We start from the raw sequence: 17,915 nt of genomic DNA, 5'->3' as shown, positions 1-17,915 counted from the left end.
TTTTCTTTAACTCATATAACATTGAATGACAGACAGATAGAACACAGTACTATGCAGTAGATATCATCAGAAAAAAAAACACTTCTAAGTAAAAAAAAAAAAAAAAAAAAAAAACATTTTTAAACAAAAAAAACAATGCAAATTATTTACAAAGAGGGGTCAGGGGAGGGTAAGGTTAGGCTGGGTTTAAAGTTACCAGTTTCGAGTGGCAGCCGCCTGTAAGAGCGGTTTTAAAGGAAGTTAGGGATTTACATAAGGCCTTCGGTAGGGTCAGGGTGTTCCACATTTTAGTGGTATAGAAGAATTAGACCATTTGTTTGAGTCGACTCTGTGTTGAACATGGTCTGTGACGGTGCCTCTGGTGTTGTAATTGTGGACAATTTGAAGTTTTTGAAGTATGTTGTCAGGTACATGGGTATCTTAGTGGTGTAGTGTATTTTGTACACCAGGCCCATTGCAAGATGCTGTAGTCTGTCATCTACCCTGAGCCACCCCACGCTAGACTGGTGAATAGGGGTGAGGCGAGTCCGAGAATGAAGGTTAAGCAGGACTCTGTGTGTGTTTTCCTTTTTTTATCCTAAAAAAATCGTTATTTCTGGTGTCGATTACACCATGACGTCATCGGGCGGGTGTTTGGTGACCATAGTTAACACGACTTAAAGCTATACTGTGTAAGTTGCTCAACTAGTGGTCAGAGCTGTATAGCAAACCGCGGCCGCGTCCGCGTCTTTCGGCAGTTTTTCTCCTCTCACCACCGCGGCCGCCTGCAGCTCGCCGAGATCTATCTTTAGAGGGGTCCCTGGTTCCTGTGCGTTCAGGCATTCCGGAGAAACGGACTCCTTCACCCGAGGTTGCTGTTGTTATGTTGAGGCAAGCTACTTCCTGAGAAGTCAGCAAGATGCGCTGTGATTGGCCGGCAGTGTATAACCCTCGCTGTGATTGGCCGGTAGTGTATGATGACGTAATTTTGCCGCGAAATCCGGTCCCCGGTCAGAATCATAGAAAACATATTTACAGAAGGCTTTAGGGGATGAAATTCACGGAGTGGGTGTTCTAAAACTTTAGCGATTTAACAGTTAGGACAATTTTAAGATTTGTTTTATAAAAAAAGTTACATGGTATAACTTTAAGTCGGGTTAAGCTGCTGAATTAAGTTGTGTTAACAGTATCTATACTGCTCTGAGCAGTATCTATACTGCACAGATACTGTACGGTATCTGAGCACCGTGAGCCTCTTTATTTGCTTATTTCTTAGAACAATGGAATTACGGGTACAGCTCAATACAACTACAACTGTACTGGTCCCTATGGTGCCATCAGCATATCTCACTCTAAACATTAACTACCTACTGTAGTCTTTCCCTGGCAATGAGCCACCATAGACATCAGCTGTCTAAATCAACATCTCTCCTCTGACCATAAACCTGTTCATGGCCCCACTGCAGAAGAAGGAATTTATTGACAACCTGGTTTTGCTGACGTTCACCCATTCAGGTTTCCTGTACATTCAGGAAAAAGAGGCCTTCCTGCAATCTGCACGCCATTATCTCACCCAGGGTCTTTTACTGTGTGGCTCTGCAGGAGGCTAGCATTCTATAAGATGATTGGCCTGTGTGTGTGTGTGTGTGTGTGCGTGCGTGCGTGCGTGCGTGCGTGCGTGCGTGCGTGCGTGCCTGTCTGTCTGTCTGTCTGTCTGTCTGTCTGTCTGTCTGTCTGTCTGTCTGTCTGTCTGTCTGTCTGTCTGTCTGTCTGTCTGTCTGTCCGGCACCGTTGCCCCTATCCATGCCAAACTTTGCACACACACTCCTGATTTCTCACATGCCCCTCTTCTAGCACCACCATGAGGTTGCTTTTTGCAGACAACATTAATGGACACTGCTCCTACACATGTTGCCTACATGCGACCTGACGGTGGCTTATCTCCCGATTAGAGAGTCTTACTGGTATATGCTTTATATTTTGAATTTTACATGTTCTAATGGAAGTCAAAGGAGCTCAGATCGGGGTGAAACCAATGCCCAGATCTTGAGTCATACATCATGCAATAGTTTCGTCATAGACGATGTCCACATGAAGTTCGAGAACCACATGAAGCCACGGCGTTCCCATGTGGATCTCGTTTTCCCCCCCCGTTTTGCACCAGTCAGTGTTTTCAAGAATGCATAACACTATGACCCTCCAGAGTGGCCCACAACACCAACACTATGAACGGAGTAAACCCAATTTGTCTCATCATGCGCACTGAAAATAACCGATTTTCAACCGATTTTCAATATAATGTCTATATTGTGATGTACATTTATGTCTACATAAACTTTTCTAATCTCCTTGAAAATCAATTATTTTCATGAAGTGATGCGGTCGATGAAGTATAATTGATGCTTGACATGATAAAAAAAGGAACAGCCTTGCATTTTCACTGGAATCATAGCTGACAGCATATACCTGTTCAATGCCGCAGGGATTACATGAGGAAAGATTTATTTTAATGTTGAATATTTATCTGTAACCTCTTTGTTTGGATAACATTAAGCTCTTCTTCTGTTGGCAATGATATTATAGTTTTGATATACACATTGGTGGAAAAAGCACTTCCATTTTTTACTCAATTAAAAGGGTTAATACTGCAATATACTGTAGAAACACTGTTACAAGTAAAAGTCTGGAATTCAAAATTTACTTGAGTACAAAAGTAAATGTACTTAAAGTAGCAAAAGTAGAGTAGGCTACTCATTATGCAGAATGTCCCGCTTCACAAGTTTTTAAATGTATAAAATGTATAAAAATCTTTAGAAAATAGCAGATCTACGATGCATTGTGAGCTTGTAGATCGGCTATTTTCAAATGGGCGAAATATATATAGGGTTGAAGTGGGTATTGTATGCTTTGTAATAATCAAAATCTACAAAGTAACTATAGTAAATAAAGTTTTCAAATAATTTGGAGTAAAACTAAAATATTTGCCTCTGAGATGTAGAAGTAAAATTAATGAAAACTGGAAATAAAATAAAGTCAAGTCAAAATATCTCAAAAGTGTACTTAAGTACAGTACTTATTTACAGAGTAAATTTACTTCATTACTTTACACCACTGGATATACACTAGGCCGCTGACCCCCTTTTTAAATGTCTGGGACCCCAATCTACATGGAAAGATCCTCAGGGTGGGCCGTGCCAGGAGCAGAAGAGGCTTGTGGGTCCTTGGCATGTAAAAGTTTGTGGATCCCTAAAAATACCGTAGTCAGAAAGCCTGGTTGTGAGAGATGAAATGAATATGTTGAATATACAGTCAATGTTGTACATTCATTCGTTGACATTTTTCCATTGGTCTCTGCAGTGTGGAAAATAAAAAGTGAATCTATCTCTACTGTGACCGAAGAAGAAAAATGTGGCAGTGGCAGTTTGTTGACAGCATTATGTAGATGCAGCCTTTAGTTGGACTCTAACAAACCACAGGGGGTTGTTACCGTTATAATATCCGATGTTGGTTTATCCATAAATATTTAATGGAGTCGCTTTCACATAATGTTACCTGGTACAGTATACATTCAGGTCTCCCGGTGTGCATGTAATTACTGAAGGGATTGGACAAGCACATCAAATATACAAGCATGGGCTCTGCATATGTTACTATAATAGATTTTTAGACAGTTTTTTCTTGTTCCACCACCACAAGGAACTGTTTGACAAATCCTGCCGCAACGAGGCTGCTTGCCGATTTCAACTTCTTGGGCTGTAGAATGCCTGAAGAAGGTCTATGACCGAAAGCTTGCACTCTAACTGAAAATAAAGAACTTGGATTTTGCTTTTGAGTGTGCCTAGGCACCTTTTCATTTGTCATCTTGTTCCATTGGCTCCAGCACCTCACCTAAAGTCTACTGGCAGATGAGCCATGGTCTTTTCACTATACATTGTTGCAGGGCTTGTAGATCGGCTGTTTTCACTAGTTTTGTGCGACAGTCTTGTATGATGAAGCAGGGCTTTGCTTTACCAAAAGACGTACACATTTGAAACTTGGAGATAAGGTTTCTGCCCGACAGTGACGATATTTTAGTGATTATGTTGTGAGGAAAACGTTGAGATAATAGCCATTTTGGTTAGAACTGACTGAAAATAACTTTGTACTTCAAGTTTAAAATGATACTAAATATTTTTTCAAGTGTTCAAATAAATTCCAAATATTATCAAATGATCTCGGCACCTCTGGACTGCCGTCACGGCACCCCAGGGTGCCCCGGCACCCACTTTGAAAACCCCTGCATTATTGGGCTGTAAAATGGTTTTGGTCACAAACCCAATGTTTTGACCTTTGTGCACATGCCAAGGTGTAGTTCAATGGATGTATACTTGAGCCTTAAATTCATGCTGTGTCACCTTTATTTTAGTAGTCTTTTTGGCAACCCCTCTGATCCATCTATGGTCTATTATTAGTATCTGTAATTCCCAGAATTCAGTTTGAAACTAAACCATGGCTGTACCGTTCCAAAGCAAATGGTGTGAGGCTGCCGAGGCTATTTAGAAAAGCAACACCAACATTGTCAAAAACTGTATGTATTGACTTTGATATGTAAATAAATCAATAATTTTGGCATGAGTGTCAGGGTCAGACACCTGTAACAAAAAACTTTGTATAGAATCTATGTGGATTGTGTAAATCTATGTGGATTGTGAAAAATATACCAGTGAACGATTATATAAAAAAACAGTAAGACTCCCTAATCGGGAGATAAGCGACCGTCAGGTCGCAGCGTGATTTTAAGGCAAAATGTGTAGGAGCAGTGTCCAAAAATGTGTTTGAAAAAATCGGCCAGATGGTGACGCTATATGGGACAGATCCATGTTGATGACATGAGTGTAGACATTCTGTGTACCGATTCGCGTGATTTTAGGGCAAAATCTGTAGGGGCAGTGTCCAAAAATGTGTTTAAAAAAATCGGCCTGATGGTGGTGCTAAATGGGACAGACCAATGTTGATGGCATGAGTGTAGACATACTGTGTACCGATTTGCGTTATTTTAGGGCAAAATCTGTAGGAGCAGTGTCCAAAAATGTGTTTTAAAAAATCGGCCTGATGCTGGCGCTATATGGGACAGACCAATGTTGATGGCATGAGTGTAGACATACTGTGTACCAATTTGCGTTATTTTAGGGCAAAATCTGTAGGAGGAATGTCCAAAAATGTGTTTGAAAAAAATCAGCCTGATGGTGGCGCTATATGGGACAGATCCATGTTGATGAGTTGATTGTAGACATACTGTGTACCGATTTGCGTGATTTTAGGGCAAAATCTGTAGGAGCAGTGTCCAAAAATGTTTGGGGAAAATGGTCCTGATGGTGGCGCTATATGGGACAGATTCATGTTGACGGCTCTCTTGGCGCCGCCAGGGCGGACGTGTGGGTACGGGCCCCGGCTCTCCCGGTCGCTCCTAGCCCGAGTTACGGCATTTTATGTGCGCTGCAGTTGCGGGGGTCCTCCACTAGGGGGTGTGACCACTTTTGCATCCATTCTGGAGCACCAGGAGTCGGTGGTCCCCGGGTATTCCCTGTGAACAGCCCCATTGGGGCAAGTATGACTAACTGAAGGGGCCGCCTCGATCGGCCTCGGACCGACGAGTGGCACACTTGCCGTGGACCACCTCCAGGGACCCCTGGCTATATAACATAACAGGGGGACATGCGGATATATAGAGAGAGAAACATGCAGGGGCACGGGCGGCCGCCGATCCACTCCTATCCGAAGTGGGCTGCAGTGGCGGGGTCCTCCGCAGCGGCGCGATCCGGAATGATGGTCCCCGGGCGCCGTGCGTGAGCCACCCCGTTAGAAGGGTAATTTTCCCGGCTAGCGCGGCGCCGCCAGGTTGTCCCCGGAGCTCCGCGATAACTCCAGGGGTTCCCGGAGGGCGGAGGTGGTCGGCGATACGAGCCACTCGGCCGTCCCACGCCAAGGCTCCAAAGTCGGATAGGAGTGGAACGGCTGCCGCCCCGTGCCCCTGGTTCTCTCTCTCTCTCTCTATCCCCTGTTATATCGCCTGGGCATGGGTAACTGGAGGCGGTCCGCGGCCGAGACCCCAAACCCAAAGTTGGATGCGAGTGGAGCGGCAAGCCGCTGGTTCTCTCTTTATTATATCCCAGGCCCAGCATTATCGTAGACCTTTTCCCACGCCCGTTCAAAGAACAAGTAACTCCCATTCGAAGAACTTTCCCCACGCCCCGCAAATCTGCGCGGCAGCACAGAAACCGCCGCCATCTTTGCCTCCAGTTACCCCTGTCTCCATTGGGGTGGTCATTTGGTCATTATTGCACTTTTTGGCGGCGGCGGAAGGGGGTCCCTGGGGGTCCCTGGAGGGGTGGAGGTTGTGGATTGGCAGGCAAGGAGTGTGTGTGCAAAGTTTGGCATGGATTGGGGCAACGGTGGCAGAGATATGAGTTGGGGAAAAGTGTGACGTGACGGACAGACTGACAGACTGACTGACAGACAGCCGGTGGAGGTTTTAGTAGTAACTGCAACCTGACGGTCGTAATTACGTAAGTGTGACTTTAAGGCTGTGTGTGTGTGTGTGTGTGTGTGTGTGTGTGTGTGTGTGTGTGTGTGTGTGTGTGTGTGTGTGTGTGTGTGTGTGTGTGTGTGTGTGTGTGTGTGTGTGTGTGTGTGTGTGTGTGTGTGTGTGTGTGTGTTTTTGCGCGTGCGTGCATGCATGCGTGCGTGCGTGCGTGCAAGGTTCCATTTAGACTGCATATCATCAAAATGACAGCAATTCCCATTCATATGTATATATAATTTGACATACTGTACATAAAGTATATCCGCACTGAGTTTCTGTGTTGCTTATCATATCATATATATATATATATATATATATATATATATATATATATATATATATATATATATATTCATGCGTGTATGTCTGTGTACATGTATGTGTAATACAAACAGACAGAGCCCAAAGTCTCCAGCCATTTTCAGTGCCAGACTCCGGATCTTGTGGATTTAATGAAAAGGAAGAAGGGGAGTTTTCTAAATATTGTATTTAATTTGATTTAGCATTTTCATGAGCCAGGGCCTCAGACTCAAATCACGTTAAGATGTTTACAGTCATATTAACTCATCCGCTGCTTTCTGCTTACAGTCAGTCGTATGGCCCTCCCCGTTAATGAATGCAGGAGATTTCCATAAAATATTCTTAAAGAAGTCTGTTATTATTACCATAACGTTTCATCTCCCCCCACAGCTAAACTTCAATCAGTTTTGCATTTGAAATGCATTAAATGTCTCCATAAACTCCTCTAATCTTCACCCGGGCAATATTTCTCCTTTAACTGGTGTGAGGAAAAAGGGAAACCCTTATTAAAGACATTAATTTACACTTTTTTCCTCTCTCTCTTTCTATCCTGGCTCTCGTAGCCCTATATGATTGCAAATTTCATCTCAGCCGGTGTTTAAAAACAAGTGTGTAATTGTGTTGTTTATCAGAGCGTACAGTTGTATTCCTCTTTATAATGCTTAATTATTATGGGTAATTACTCCAAGCCTCATGATTCGGTTGTGCTTGTGAAAGCTGAAAACCCCCGGTATTAATTCTGCACTTCAACCAACCAACACCGCTTGGCTGACTTGATTGTCTCAATCGAAGTGAACAAGTCGCTGTTACCAAGCTCCAGCAGGAGGTCTTATAGCCCTTGTTTTATACTTGGTTGCGCGCCGCGGCATCAATCAGGCTTTAGTTTAAACACAGGGGGCTATAGGATTGCTTATAAATGTCCCACATGGTGGTCTATTAATTCTGCAGGGGTTTGATTGGTTACTTCTGTGGACCCACAGGAGAGATTTTAGACAGATTTTAATCAGTATGTTTTTCCCCCCATGCTCTACAATGGCCTACAGTAGGGGTTCTGAAAATGCGACCCTCCAGAACCCCCTCCAGGACCCCTTGGGGCCTCCCCTTTTAAATGATGATAGTGTGGAACCAATTGGACCCGTACTGGTCGGAAATATTGAGTATATACATTTGGAACCAAATACCCTTACAGGTCCATTTGGTTCCATTTGCACACTCTCAGAGTTATGCGGGTCCTAATATGTATACCAAATTGGGGGTCTTGAAATTAAAAAGTTGCCACTGGCCTACAGTATTGTATTCACCCTGCCTTATAAGTTAGGCTATGACAACACATAGATATATGATTGGATATGTTCAGCTGTCAAAGGCTCTAATTTGTCTGTAAGAGAATTTCTGATTCTAATCTCATGACAACCTCAGGTAGCCCAGTAGTACTTGTGCAGTTGTAGAGGATCACTGCCAGGATGCTGTGCGTGTGTGCGTGTGCGTGTGCGTGCGTGCGCCAACCTCGAAAGCAACAAATGGAATCAGTGTGTTACATCCATGATAAATTAACGCTTATTGTGTATTACTTTCATATTGAAATATAATGTATGTTATGAAAATGATGATAGGGTTGGTAATGATGAAGTCTTGTAGAAGGAATTTAGTTTATCTTTACGATGGCATTTTATCACATAATCAGTTACCTTAAAGGTTTAAAAAAGATTCCTCTGCTTCACTTCCATTGTCTGGGGAAGTTGTTTACTTGTATGAACCAGGTTGGGTGCATTTCATTTTATACCACCAGGTGTCACTGTTACTCTATGTTTGTTGAAGTGGAACTTAGTCTATCTTTGTGTTTATGTGCCATGGTATGGGTAATATATCATAATGTAATCATGTCATACATTATGATGAAATACATGAGACATTTCTGTAAATTATACTTAAATTATCACTACCTTTCACCGCCTTTAGAGTGTCATTCTCATCTTGACCTTGTTCAAACCTGTGGCACATTTAGATAGAATCTACATTATGCATTTTGTAAACACCTTTGTTCATTCCTGTGTTATACTTCAGTTGGGCTAGACCACTAGTTCTCAAGCCAGGGGTCCTTGAGGGGTCCCTAGCTAAATTACTGATAGTAGGAACCACATTAACCCTTACAGGTCTGTAACTCAGAGAGTGTACAAATGTAACTCTCAGAGTTACAGACCCTTAAATAGTAGTTAGTTAGTTCCTACTTAGTTAGTTAGTTAGTTGGTTATTTAGTTAATTGTTAAACAATTTGTTTCCATTTGTACACTCAGTTAAATTAATAAAGGACTTTGCAGTGAAGAGATAAAGAAACATCAAATGGAGCTATATGGCCTAATGCTTATCAAACTGGGGAATCCTTGAAGTAAAAAAGATTGAGCATCGCTGGCCTAGACAAGCCAACATATTGCACATTGAGATGGAAATACACAGCAAGACTTCTGTGCGATAGTGGTTCTGTCGATTCTGTCTACTTGCCAAGACCGCCGCAGGCGTTTCCCATCATTCATGGCGCACAGCGATACCACTTACGTATGTCTCTCTCTCCTCTGTTGGCAGATGATGAATCAAAGGTTAATGATGCAGACGCTGAGAACAAGTCTCCACAAGACTCTCCAGATGAAGAGGTGACATTATAACTACACACTGGTGTATGCCCAGTTCTGGCATACATGTTCAGATTGAGCATTCAACGTGTGTGTTCAGGGAGAGCTTATCAATTTGTTATCTGCCATATCTGGCAAATCCATGTCTTTTTTTCTTTATGCTGGCTAGTGGAAAACCGTATACAATACAAATAATTTTTAAGCTATTCTAAACTACACCACACAATGTTTATCACATGCACTGTTGATGAGCATTTCATTTCATTGTTAATGGTTGTAATAGAAACACCACTGATCAAAGACTGATCAACCAAATATGGTGCTTTGACATGTAAAAGAAAGGGCTTATTGTGCACAGTACCATGGTCCAGTGGCACAAACGTGACAGACAGATACAGACATATGTGTGTTCTGCTGAATTCCAACTCTGCACATCTGGTCATCGCCGGCACACAAGCGCCAGGTTTGAAGTCATTCGCTCAGACTGTGCCCGAGTTAGACAAACAGAGTACAGACAGACAGACACACACACACACACACACACACACACACACACACACACACACACACACACACACACACACACACACACACACACACACACACACACACACACACACACACATATTTCTGCAATTTATGTTCCCAATGCAATATGAAGTTGTAAGTAACCTATTTCTATGGTATGCACATTACAGAAAGCTACAGCCAAGGAGAATGCTGAAAAGATAAAGGAGAAGGTCACGGCTGCTGAGGCCACCGACACCAACGCAGAAGACACCTCCTCCATCAAAGAGGAGAAGAAGGAAATCCAGGCTCCAAGCCAGACATCAGAGAAAGGAGCGACAGCAGGGCCTAGCTTGGTGAATGGAGGAGCGGAGAAGAAAGAAGAGGCAGCTAGACAGGAAGAGGTTAAGCAGGAGGCGAGGGAGAAGGAGGAGGTTAAACAGGAAGCTAAGGAGGAGGCAGAGGTAAATGAGGAGGTTAAACAGGAGCCTACGGAGGGGGAGCAGACAGAGGATGAGGTAGAGCAAGGAACCAGCAGCAACAGTACTGAAGGCCAGGATGCCAAACAGCGGAGAGACAAAACCAGTGGAAAGGAGGATAAAGACCCAGATAGCATAAGAGAGAAGGACAGAGGCAATGCCACGGGTGCGGAGGGAAAAGAGCAAGAGAGCGGAAACAGCGGTGAACCACCAGAGAAGAATGGTAGGGGCAGTAGCAAGGAAGAAACTGAGGTCAGAAGAGAGGAAAGAGAGGGTGCCAAAGGAGGATCACGAGAAGTGGAGAGAGAGGTGGATGGAGGGCTCAACGGTGTAGCGGAGAAAGGTGCAGTTTTCAATAAAGGGGAGGGAGGAAAGAAAGGGGAGACTTCAGAACATGCCAAAGTTAACAGAGCTCAAACAGATGATGAGGAGAGAAACAAAGAGCAGAAAACAGGTGAGCAACCGGGGGAAGAAAGAGGTGGGGAAAGGAAGTGAAGAGTATGGTTGAGTGAGGTTGAGAATAGCAAGCAACACTAGCAATTAATCATCACAGGAACATATACGTATTAGTCATCTTATACAGTAATAAGTGAATATAAGATAAGCATCCTGCTAAAATAAATGAGCATTTGGTGAAAATAGGTGAACATTCGGCCAAAGAAATGCTAATCTAAAAGTTCACAATGCATCACAAATGTGCACATTGTGAGCTTGTAGAGCTGCAGTTTTCGTTACGACAAAGTATGGTGGTTAAGGTGGCAGAACAAATGCCAAGGCTTGAACTGTAATCCAAGATGAAACACTAAAGCAATACTTTATTAGATGGGCTTGATTCTACATGAGAAAAGAAAGGGCTTTGCACTGTGACAAGCAATAGACGCTTTGACTGAATGGCTGTAACATGTCACCTGGAAAGCACCACAGAAGGACTGTGGAAAGCACATACTGTATAAGCAAAACAAATATTAGCCTATAATCTGCCGTTTAATTAAGATTTAAGCTCTATTAGGCTGCCTTATTGTGTCAATATGCACTGTCTGTGAGTGTGGGTAGTGAGTGACACAGAGGAAATGAAAGTACAATCATTGTACTTCCAATAATGTGACACTCACTATATAGCATCGTAAACCAGGTTCCTCCTGCCTCACTAGTACCCACAATAATAACTAGTATGGCTACCTTTGGACCTACCTTTTGGAAGAAAATGTATTTATTGTCTTCAATCGTGTATGATTATCCTTGGTATTTATTTTTAGAGTTTTTGTATGTATGACATGGTAGACAGCTGGGTTGAATGGCAGTTAAACATTTCACACTGTTTTAAGTCATAGCTTCATTATGCATGTTTGTTACAACTAACAAAAAATAAAGGACTATTAAACAAAATGTATTGAATCATTCCAGTGACACCATTGGTAGGCATTTCAAACCTTTACATTTTTTTTACAAACATACAGTAATCATCTATCCCTGACTACAGATAGGTAGGATTACTGTACCTGGAATACTATTTCTACTGTAGGTCGGTCAGGATTATTCATACTATGACCTCAGTTACCAGACCACCATCTTGAGTAAAATATTCACATACTGTTTTTACCCGAAAACAGATTATATTGGTTGTTTTTTTGCCCATCTGTCTATATCTACAGTACTGCATGTACAGCACATTCCTTTCTCAACCTATTTAACCCATTTACTCCGTAATTCTGTTTTCACCCTGTGCTACAGGCTTATGAAACCATATTGCTACAGGCATGATAAATTACCCACCAGCCATAGGCTTTTGACCCATTAAATGGGGAACAGGTTTGCATAAAAACACCTATAACATCCACCCACAGACGTGGCAATGAGTAAGTGTGGTCTAATTCTGTTTATATGATCCCTTCTCTGCTCTGCTCTCCTCTATTTGATGTATTGGTTCAAATTGAGATTCAATGTCCCCATTAATAGAAGGAACAGAGAGAAAGAGAGAGAGAGGAGGGGGTACCTCCTCACCTGTGAGTCATCCTGCTTCTCTCGTCAAGGTTCTATTTCTGGATGTACCATCTATCCTGTCCTACTGTATCTCTCCACCTGGCCTCTTTCACTGTGCGTGCGTGCGTGCGTGCGTGCGTGCGTGCGTGCGTGCGTGCGTGCGTGCGTTAATCTGGCCACAACAGCACACGACTCCTCTTCCCATAAATGATTATGGTAACTACAGGTCTTATGTAACCTAATCAGGGTTTAGTGTATTGTAACCTTGTGTCTGTCGGGTGGTCGGGTGGAACCCTTGTATGTCCAAACCCATTACTTTCCAGGAGTTGTCAAAATCTACACGTATTCCAAAGGATCCAATGCAGTTATTGCGACCGTACTGTAGGTCGCAGTTAACTATGGAAACGGACCCATCTTGTCCACGGATCTCTGTCCGTCTGTCTGTATAGTATGTCACGCCTGACACTGTGGTTCCCCTGACACATCACTGTGACATCACAGGCTCAGAGCAGGGATAACGCCTGATACTGTAGTTTCCCTGACACATCACTGTGACATCACAGGCTCAGAGCAGGGATAACGCCTGATACTGTGGTTCCCCTGACACATCACTGACATCACAGGTGACATCACAGTCAGATACTGAGAGCAGGGATATGGGCATAAACAGGTTACATCACAGTGGTTTAGCTGGTTCAGACAGGGATCTCCATGTATGGGCATAAAATGTATTGTATGTTGTGATGTTATATAACAATCCCTTTTATGCCCATACATGGTGATCCCTGATGTCATCAATATTAAGCCCATATCTAACAGGACTTTATATGGGAATGCCCATATAGCCTATGGAGGAAGACAGTCCATATCTGTGTGGCTGGTTCAGACAGGGATCTCCATGTATGGACAATTGGGCATGAAAGGGATTGTATGTTTGATGTCAGATATAGTCGTCATAGGATTTTCACTTAACGAACTGAGTAAGCATGTTTGGGGTCTCACACAGCATATCTCCATATACAGTATGGATCTCCATATATGGGTAACTGGTCCGATATACATCACTGGACAGACGGCCAAGAAGACATGGCGCGACCTCGCCCTTTAGGGTGAGGTCGTCGGTGGTATTGTTAACCCACAAGCAGACTTAAAGTTATACCATGTAACTTTTTTTATAAAACAAATCTTAAAATGGTCCTAACTGTTAAATCGCTAAAGTTTTAGAACCCCCACTCCGTTATTTTCAGCTTCAAAAGCCTTCTCTTTATATGTTTTCTATGAGCCGTGAGGGGGGGAGAATTTCGCAGCAAAATGACGTCATCATACTACCGGCCAATCACAGCGAGGGTTATACACTGCCGGCCAATCACAGCGCATCTTGGAGTGGGGTCGCTAGGGCGGCCATATTTGTAGTCTCCCGTGTGTCTCTCGGGTGCACGGTGAAGCATGGGTCTTTGAAGGAGTGTATCTCCGGAATGGCTGAACGCACAGGAACCAGGGACCCCTCAAAAGATAGATCTCGGCGAGGTGGAGGGTGTGAGAACCCAAAAGCGGCCGGAAGACGCGGACGCGACCGAGGTTTGCTATAGAGCTACTGACCACAAGTTGAGCAACTTACACAGTATAGCTTTAACCAATTTCATACAATGAAGTGTATAGAAACTAAAAATATAACTAAAAGAAAATTGCTCAGCACATTTTTCTTTCACTGGAAAGGTAGCTTATTGTGGGCCAAGTAAAAAATAAATACAGATTGATGGCTTAGGATCAAGGTTCATGATTCGAGGCATTTTGTTCAAAACGGGTCCCTCCTGCAAACTTTGAAAGCTCTTAGACAATCAGGATGGAATATAAACAATAGGAAAATCTTGATCACGTGACTATAGAGAAATGTGTACCGATTTGCGTGATGTTTGGACAACATAACATCTGTAGGAATATATAAAATAATAAAGTGTTTTGCAAAAATCGGCCTCCTGGTGGCGCTATAACAGGCCGATGTGAATAATTTGGGGCAGAAATGTGCTCTGGCCTCCAGGGAGTGTGTGTGCACAGACAGTGTGTTTCACGCGTATCGGTCCTACAGTACCAGAGGCTAGCTGTTCAAGACAGACTGACGGACCCACGAACAAACGGACAGAAGCGGGCAAAAACTATTCTCCACCACGCCTTTGGCCCGGTGGAGACAATGAAAACATAAATTCATGTTCCTCACTGTTTATGATTATAGCCAGAAGGAAAAAAAAAAGGCGATGGCAGCGAACGGGAGGCTGACATACCGACCGGGACCGCCAATCGCCACTAAGCTAACGGGCCTCCCGTGCTGGAAAAACAGGCGCTTCCCAACCCGCTTTTTTCTGACTTAATGGTTTCTCACATGTAGGCTACTGTAACAATTCTGTAAGAAATTATGAAAATAAAGCAAATAAATGAATAAATTCCACACATTACTGAGCCACAGAATATTGTTTTTTTTTATCGTGTTCTTTGAAAAATAGACATATATAGACATTGATATACTATTTGTTCTCTTTCCTATCCGAAGTCAATAGAATGTATAATTTCTATTTATTAGAATCCATTGATTAAGTGGCCCTTGAGGGTGAAATCACAGGAATGTCAACTACTCCTAAAACATTTTCTGTATAGTTTGCTATGCAGAAGAAAATACAATTAGGGCACAATGTTGGGAAACCTCAAGTCTCCCAGTTTCGCTATAGGTGAACATGAGATCAATAAGTGACACAAAGGCATGTTATTCTGCCCCTGTGTCCTTTGCAAACAATACAGCAGCGACTCCCAACCTGTGGGCCATCAGGATACCTATAGGAACTCACTATGATGATATAATGATTAGATAAACATTAATATAAATAAATAATGTTTAAAACAATGTCATGGCATTTTTTCTTTAAAACCTTGAAAAAAACTAAACTGAGTTTTCTTTATAATACCGACACATTTCCCTTTTACAGTCAACTTGAATTACCAATCATAGATACACCATTTACATTTTGAGCCAATATGTGATGGTAGTTTTGCCAGCAAGATTCCTTTGATAGTTTTGTTCCTTGAAATGCATCGCATCAATCCACACATTATTTTTCTTATCTCAACAGATGTGTAAAACATTTACAACTGGGTTTCAAATTGTCACACCTTTAAACCATCAAATCATAACAATGAAAACAAACTTGTTATTCACAATATACAGTAGCACTATTACTCAACACACTACACCCACCAACTGACCACTCTGACTACATTTGAGAGTCTGTAATAACTTTTCGGGCATGTCTTCTGGTATGTTTTTAACAGTTTTTTTTAACCTCTTTTGTTTAATACAATACGTTTGATCTTTATGGTTATTGATTTGCTTATGTAGAGTAAGAGACATCTTGTTCAAATTACATCACTCACAAAAGTAAAAGAAGGCAGCGGAGGAGAGTGGATGGGGATGATACGGAAAGGTCATCTTACATGATCACATACAGTAGATTCTGGAAATCATTCAAGCACAGCAGGTTGTATGGTTGCTACAGAGCAACTGTGCTTTTCCCCCCGCTATACCCAACAGCAATTATTGAGAAGGTTCTAATGCAAACTGTAAGACAGGTGAGTAGTGGTGCTATTTCTGCTGTGGCATTCTTCAAACCAGACAGATCTTGGTGGCTCAGGGGTACTAATGATTCTGCCCACCACTGTGGAGTATGTTTTGATTCCTGCTTGTCAGTGCACGGCACGCCAATGAGTCACCACAACTTGCTGCCATTTGTGGGTTGGAAGGTAGTTGGGTGGGGAGAGTAATCTCTGTGACTACACTGGTGACTCCAACAGTTTGGTCAGCAGGGAGTAGAACTGGGACGGATAGTGTGTTTGTCTGTATGCGTTCCCAGTGAAACTCCTTGCAGTCGGGTGGACAAAAAGCGGAGCAGACGGTTGTCTACCTCCCCCGGTGACAAGGACAATACACATGAGGGAATTGGGACTAGATTGGGGATGAAAGCATTGCATTTAAGATAATAAACAAAAATATAAATGAAAATAAGTAGAGAGAGGGAAGCAAAACACTGACAATATATGTCGATTCTAGACCCAGATCTTAATGATTAAATGGCTGACATAGCAGATCTGGTGTCATTGGAAAGCTCAAAGTGTGCTATCTTCAATCACCTCTGATAGTTAAACACCTCTAGTGTAGCTAAACTCTATCTGCCATTGTTAACACAAGGACTAGTATATCCACGCAGTGTGATATGTCTGGCTAAAGTTACACTAGCTTAGTCTTGTTACAGTAGCCTACTGTTGAGAGTTTAACCACCTAAATCCTATACAGTATATCTACACTTCATTGACTGAATGGGGTCTCACAGGGGTCTACACTTTTTTCCCCACTACACCAAATATCTTCACCAAACAGCTCATGTATAAACTCATAACAAGTTGTGTAAGGCTGCATTGTAATCGGCAATTATGACATACCTAGAATGCTAGTGTTCGTGTTGTTAAGTTGTCCTTGGCTGTGTCCTGTCAAAATAACCGTAAATGAAATTCACAGGAATGCTAGATTTATATCATGGTTGAGTGATTAAACAGCTTGGCTTTATCTTTCTGTCTAGTTAAATCTGTGCAGCTTCTCTTTGCCAGTTTGCTTGGTATTGATTCTGTCTGGTGATTTACTGAATGAAAGAAGACGGCTGGGGAGGCGTAGACAGGAGACAGCACTGTGAAATGTGCCCTTCACGTCCATTCAAATCTACTTCAATGTGTCCTCTGCTTTGATAACAAATGTGGGTTATTGACAAGATCTTTGCTTGTACCTGTGAAGGCAACTCTTCAGGGCTGAGAGGAGGTTTTGAGGCAATGATGTGTACTCATGGATACAACACACACACACACACACACACACACACACACACACACACACACACACACACACACACACACACACACACACACACACACACACACACACACACACACACACACAGACAGTCCTGCTCCGCCCATGGATAAGAACGCAAAAATGATTTCCTGTGTATGATATGCACATACTGTACAATCAGTCAGCAACTATGTTGTATATTTTTGGTATTTGTTGAATGCTAAGTTCTCAGATGAATTTAGCATTGGGCTTTGACATTAATAGTAGGCCTGTTTTGAAAAGATACATGTACCGGTAGGTCTACACTTAAAAATGTAATATCCTTTTCAAAGCACATGAAGATGATCAAGTAGATCAATCGTGTAAGCTGACCTTTCAAAGAAGAAAACACAAATATGGCTTCATACATACTGTACAGTACATTGTGCGTGCACACACACACACACACACACACACACACACACACACACACACACACACACACACACACACACACACACACACACACACACACACACACACACACACACACACACACAATGCACATGCACATACTGGACAAAATTCCCCTCTTGATCCCTTCATCTCAACAGTTG

General features: G+C 42.6%; 1 protein-coding gene across 1 annotated transcript in view; it reads left to right on the top strand.

The window, feature by feature from the left end:
* LOC308298647 (doublecortin domain-containing protein 2-like) overlaps positions 1 to 10,949 on the top strand; it is a gene marked incomplete at both ends in the record, with an annotated part of 41,670 nt that extends 30,721 nt beyond the window's left edge. Inside the window, 2 exons of the mRNA XM_080742290.1 lie at positions 9,422 to 9,489; positions 10,167 to 10,949. Of these exons, the coding sequence (XP_080598416.1) occupies positions 9,422 to 9,489; positions 10,167 to 10,949 (851 nt within the window). The remainder of the gene's footprint in view (positions 1 to 9,421; positions 9,490 to 10,166) is intronic.
* Positions 10,950 to 17,915: the final 6,966 nt, after the last annotated feature.

This window comes from Nannobrachium achirus, assembly GCF_963921795.1.
Source record: "Nannobrachium achirus genome assembly, chromosome: 2".
Classification (NCBI taxonomy): Eukaryota; Metazoa; Chordata; class Actinopteri; order Myctophiformes; family Myctophidae; genus Nannobrachium; species Nannobrachium achirus.
This window is presented reverse-complemented; position numbering and strand designations above follow the sequence as displayed.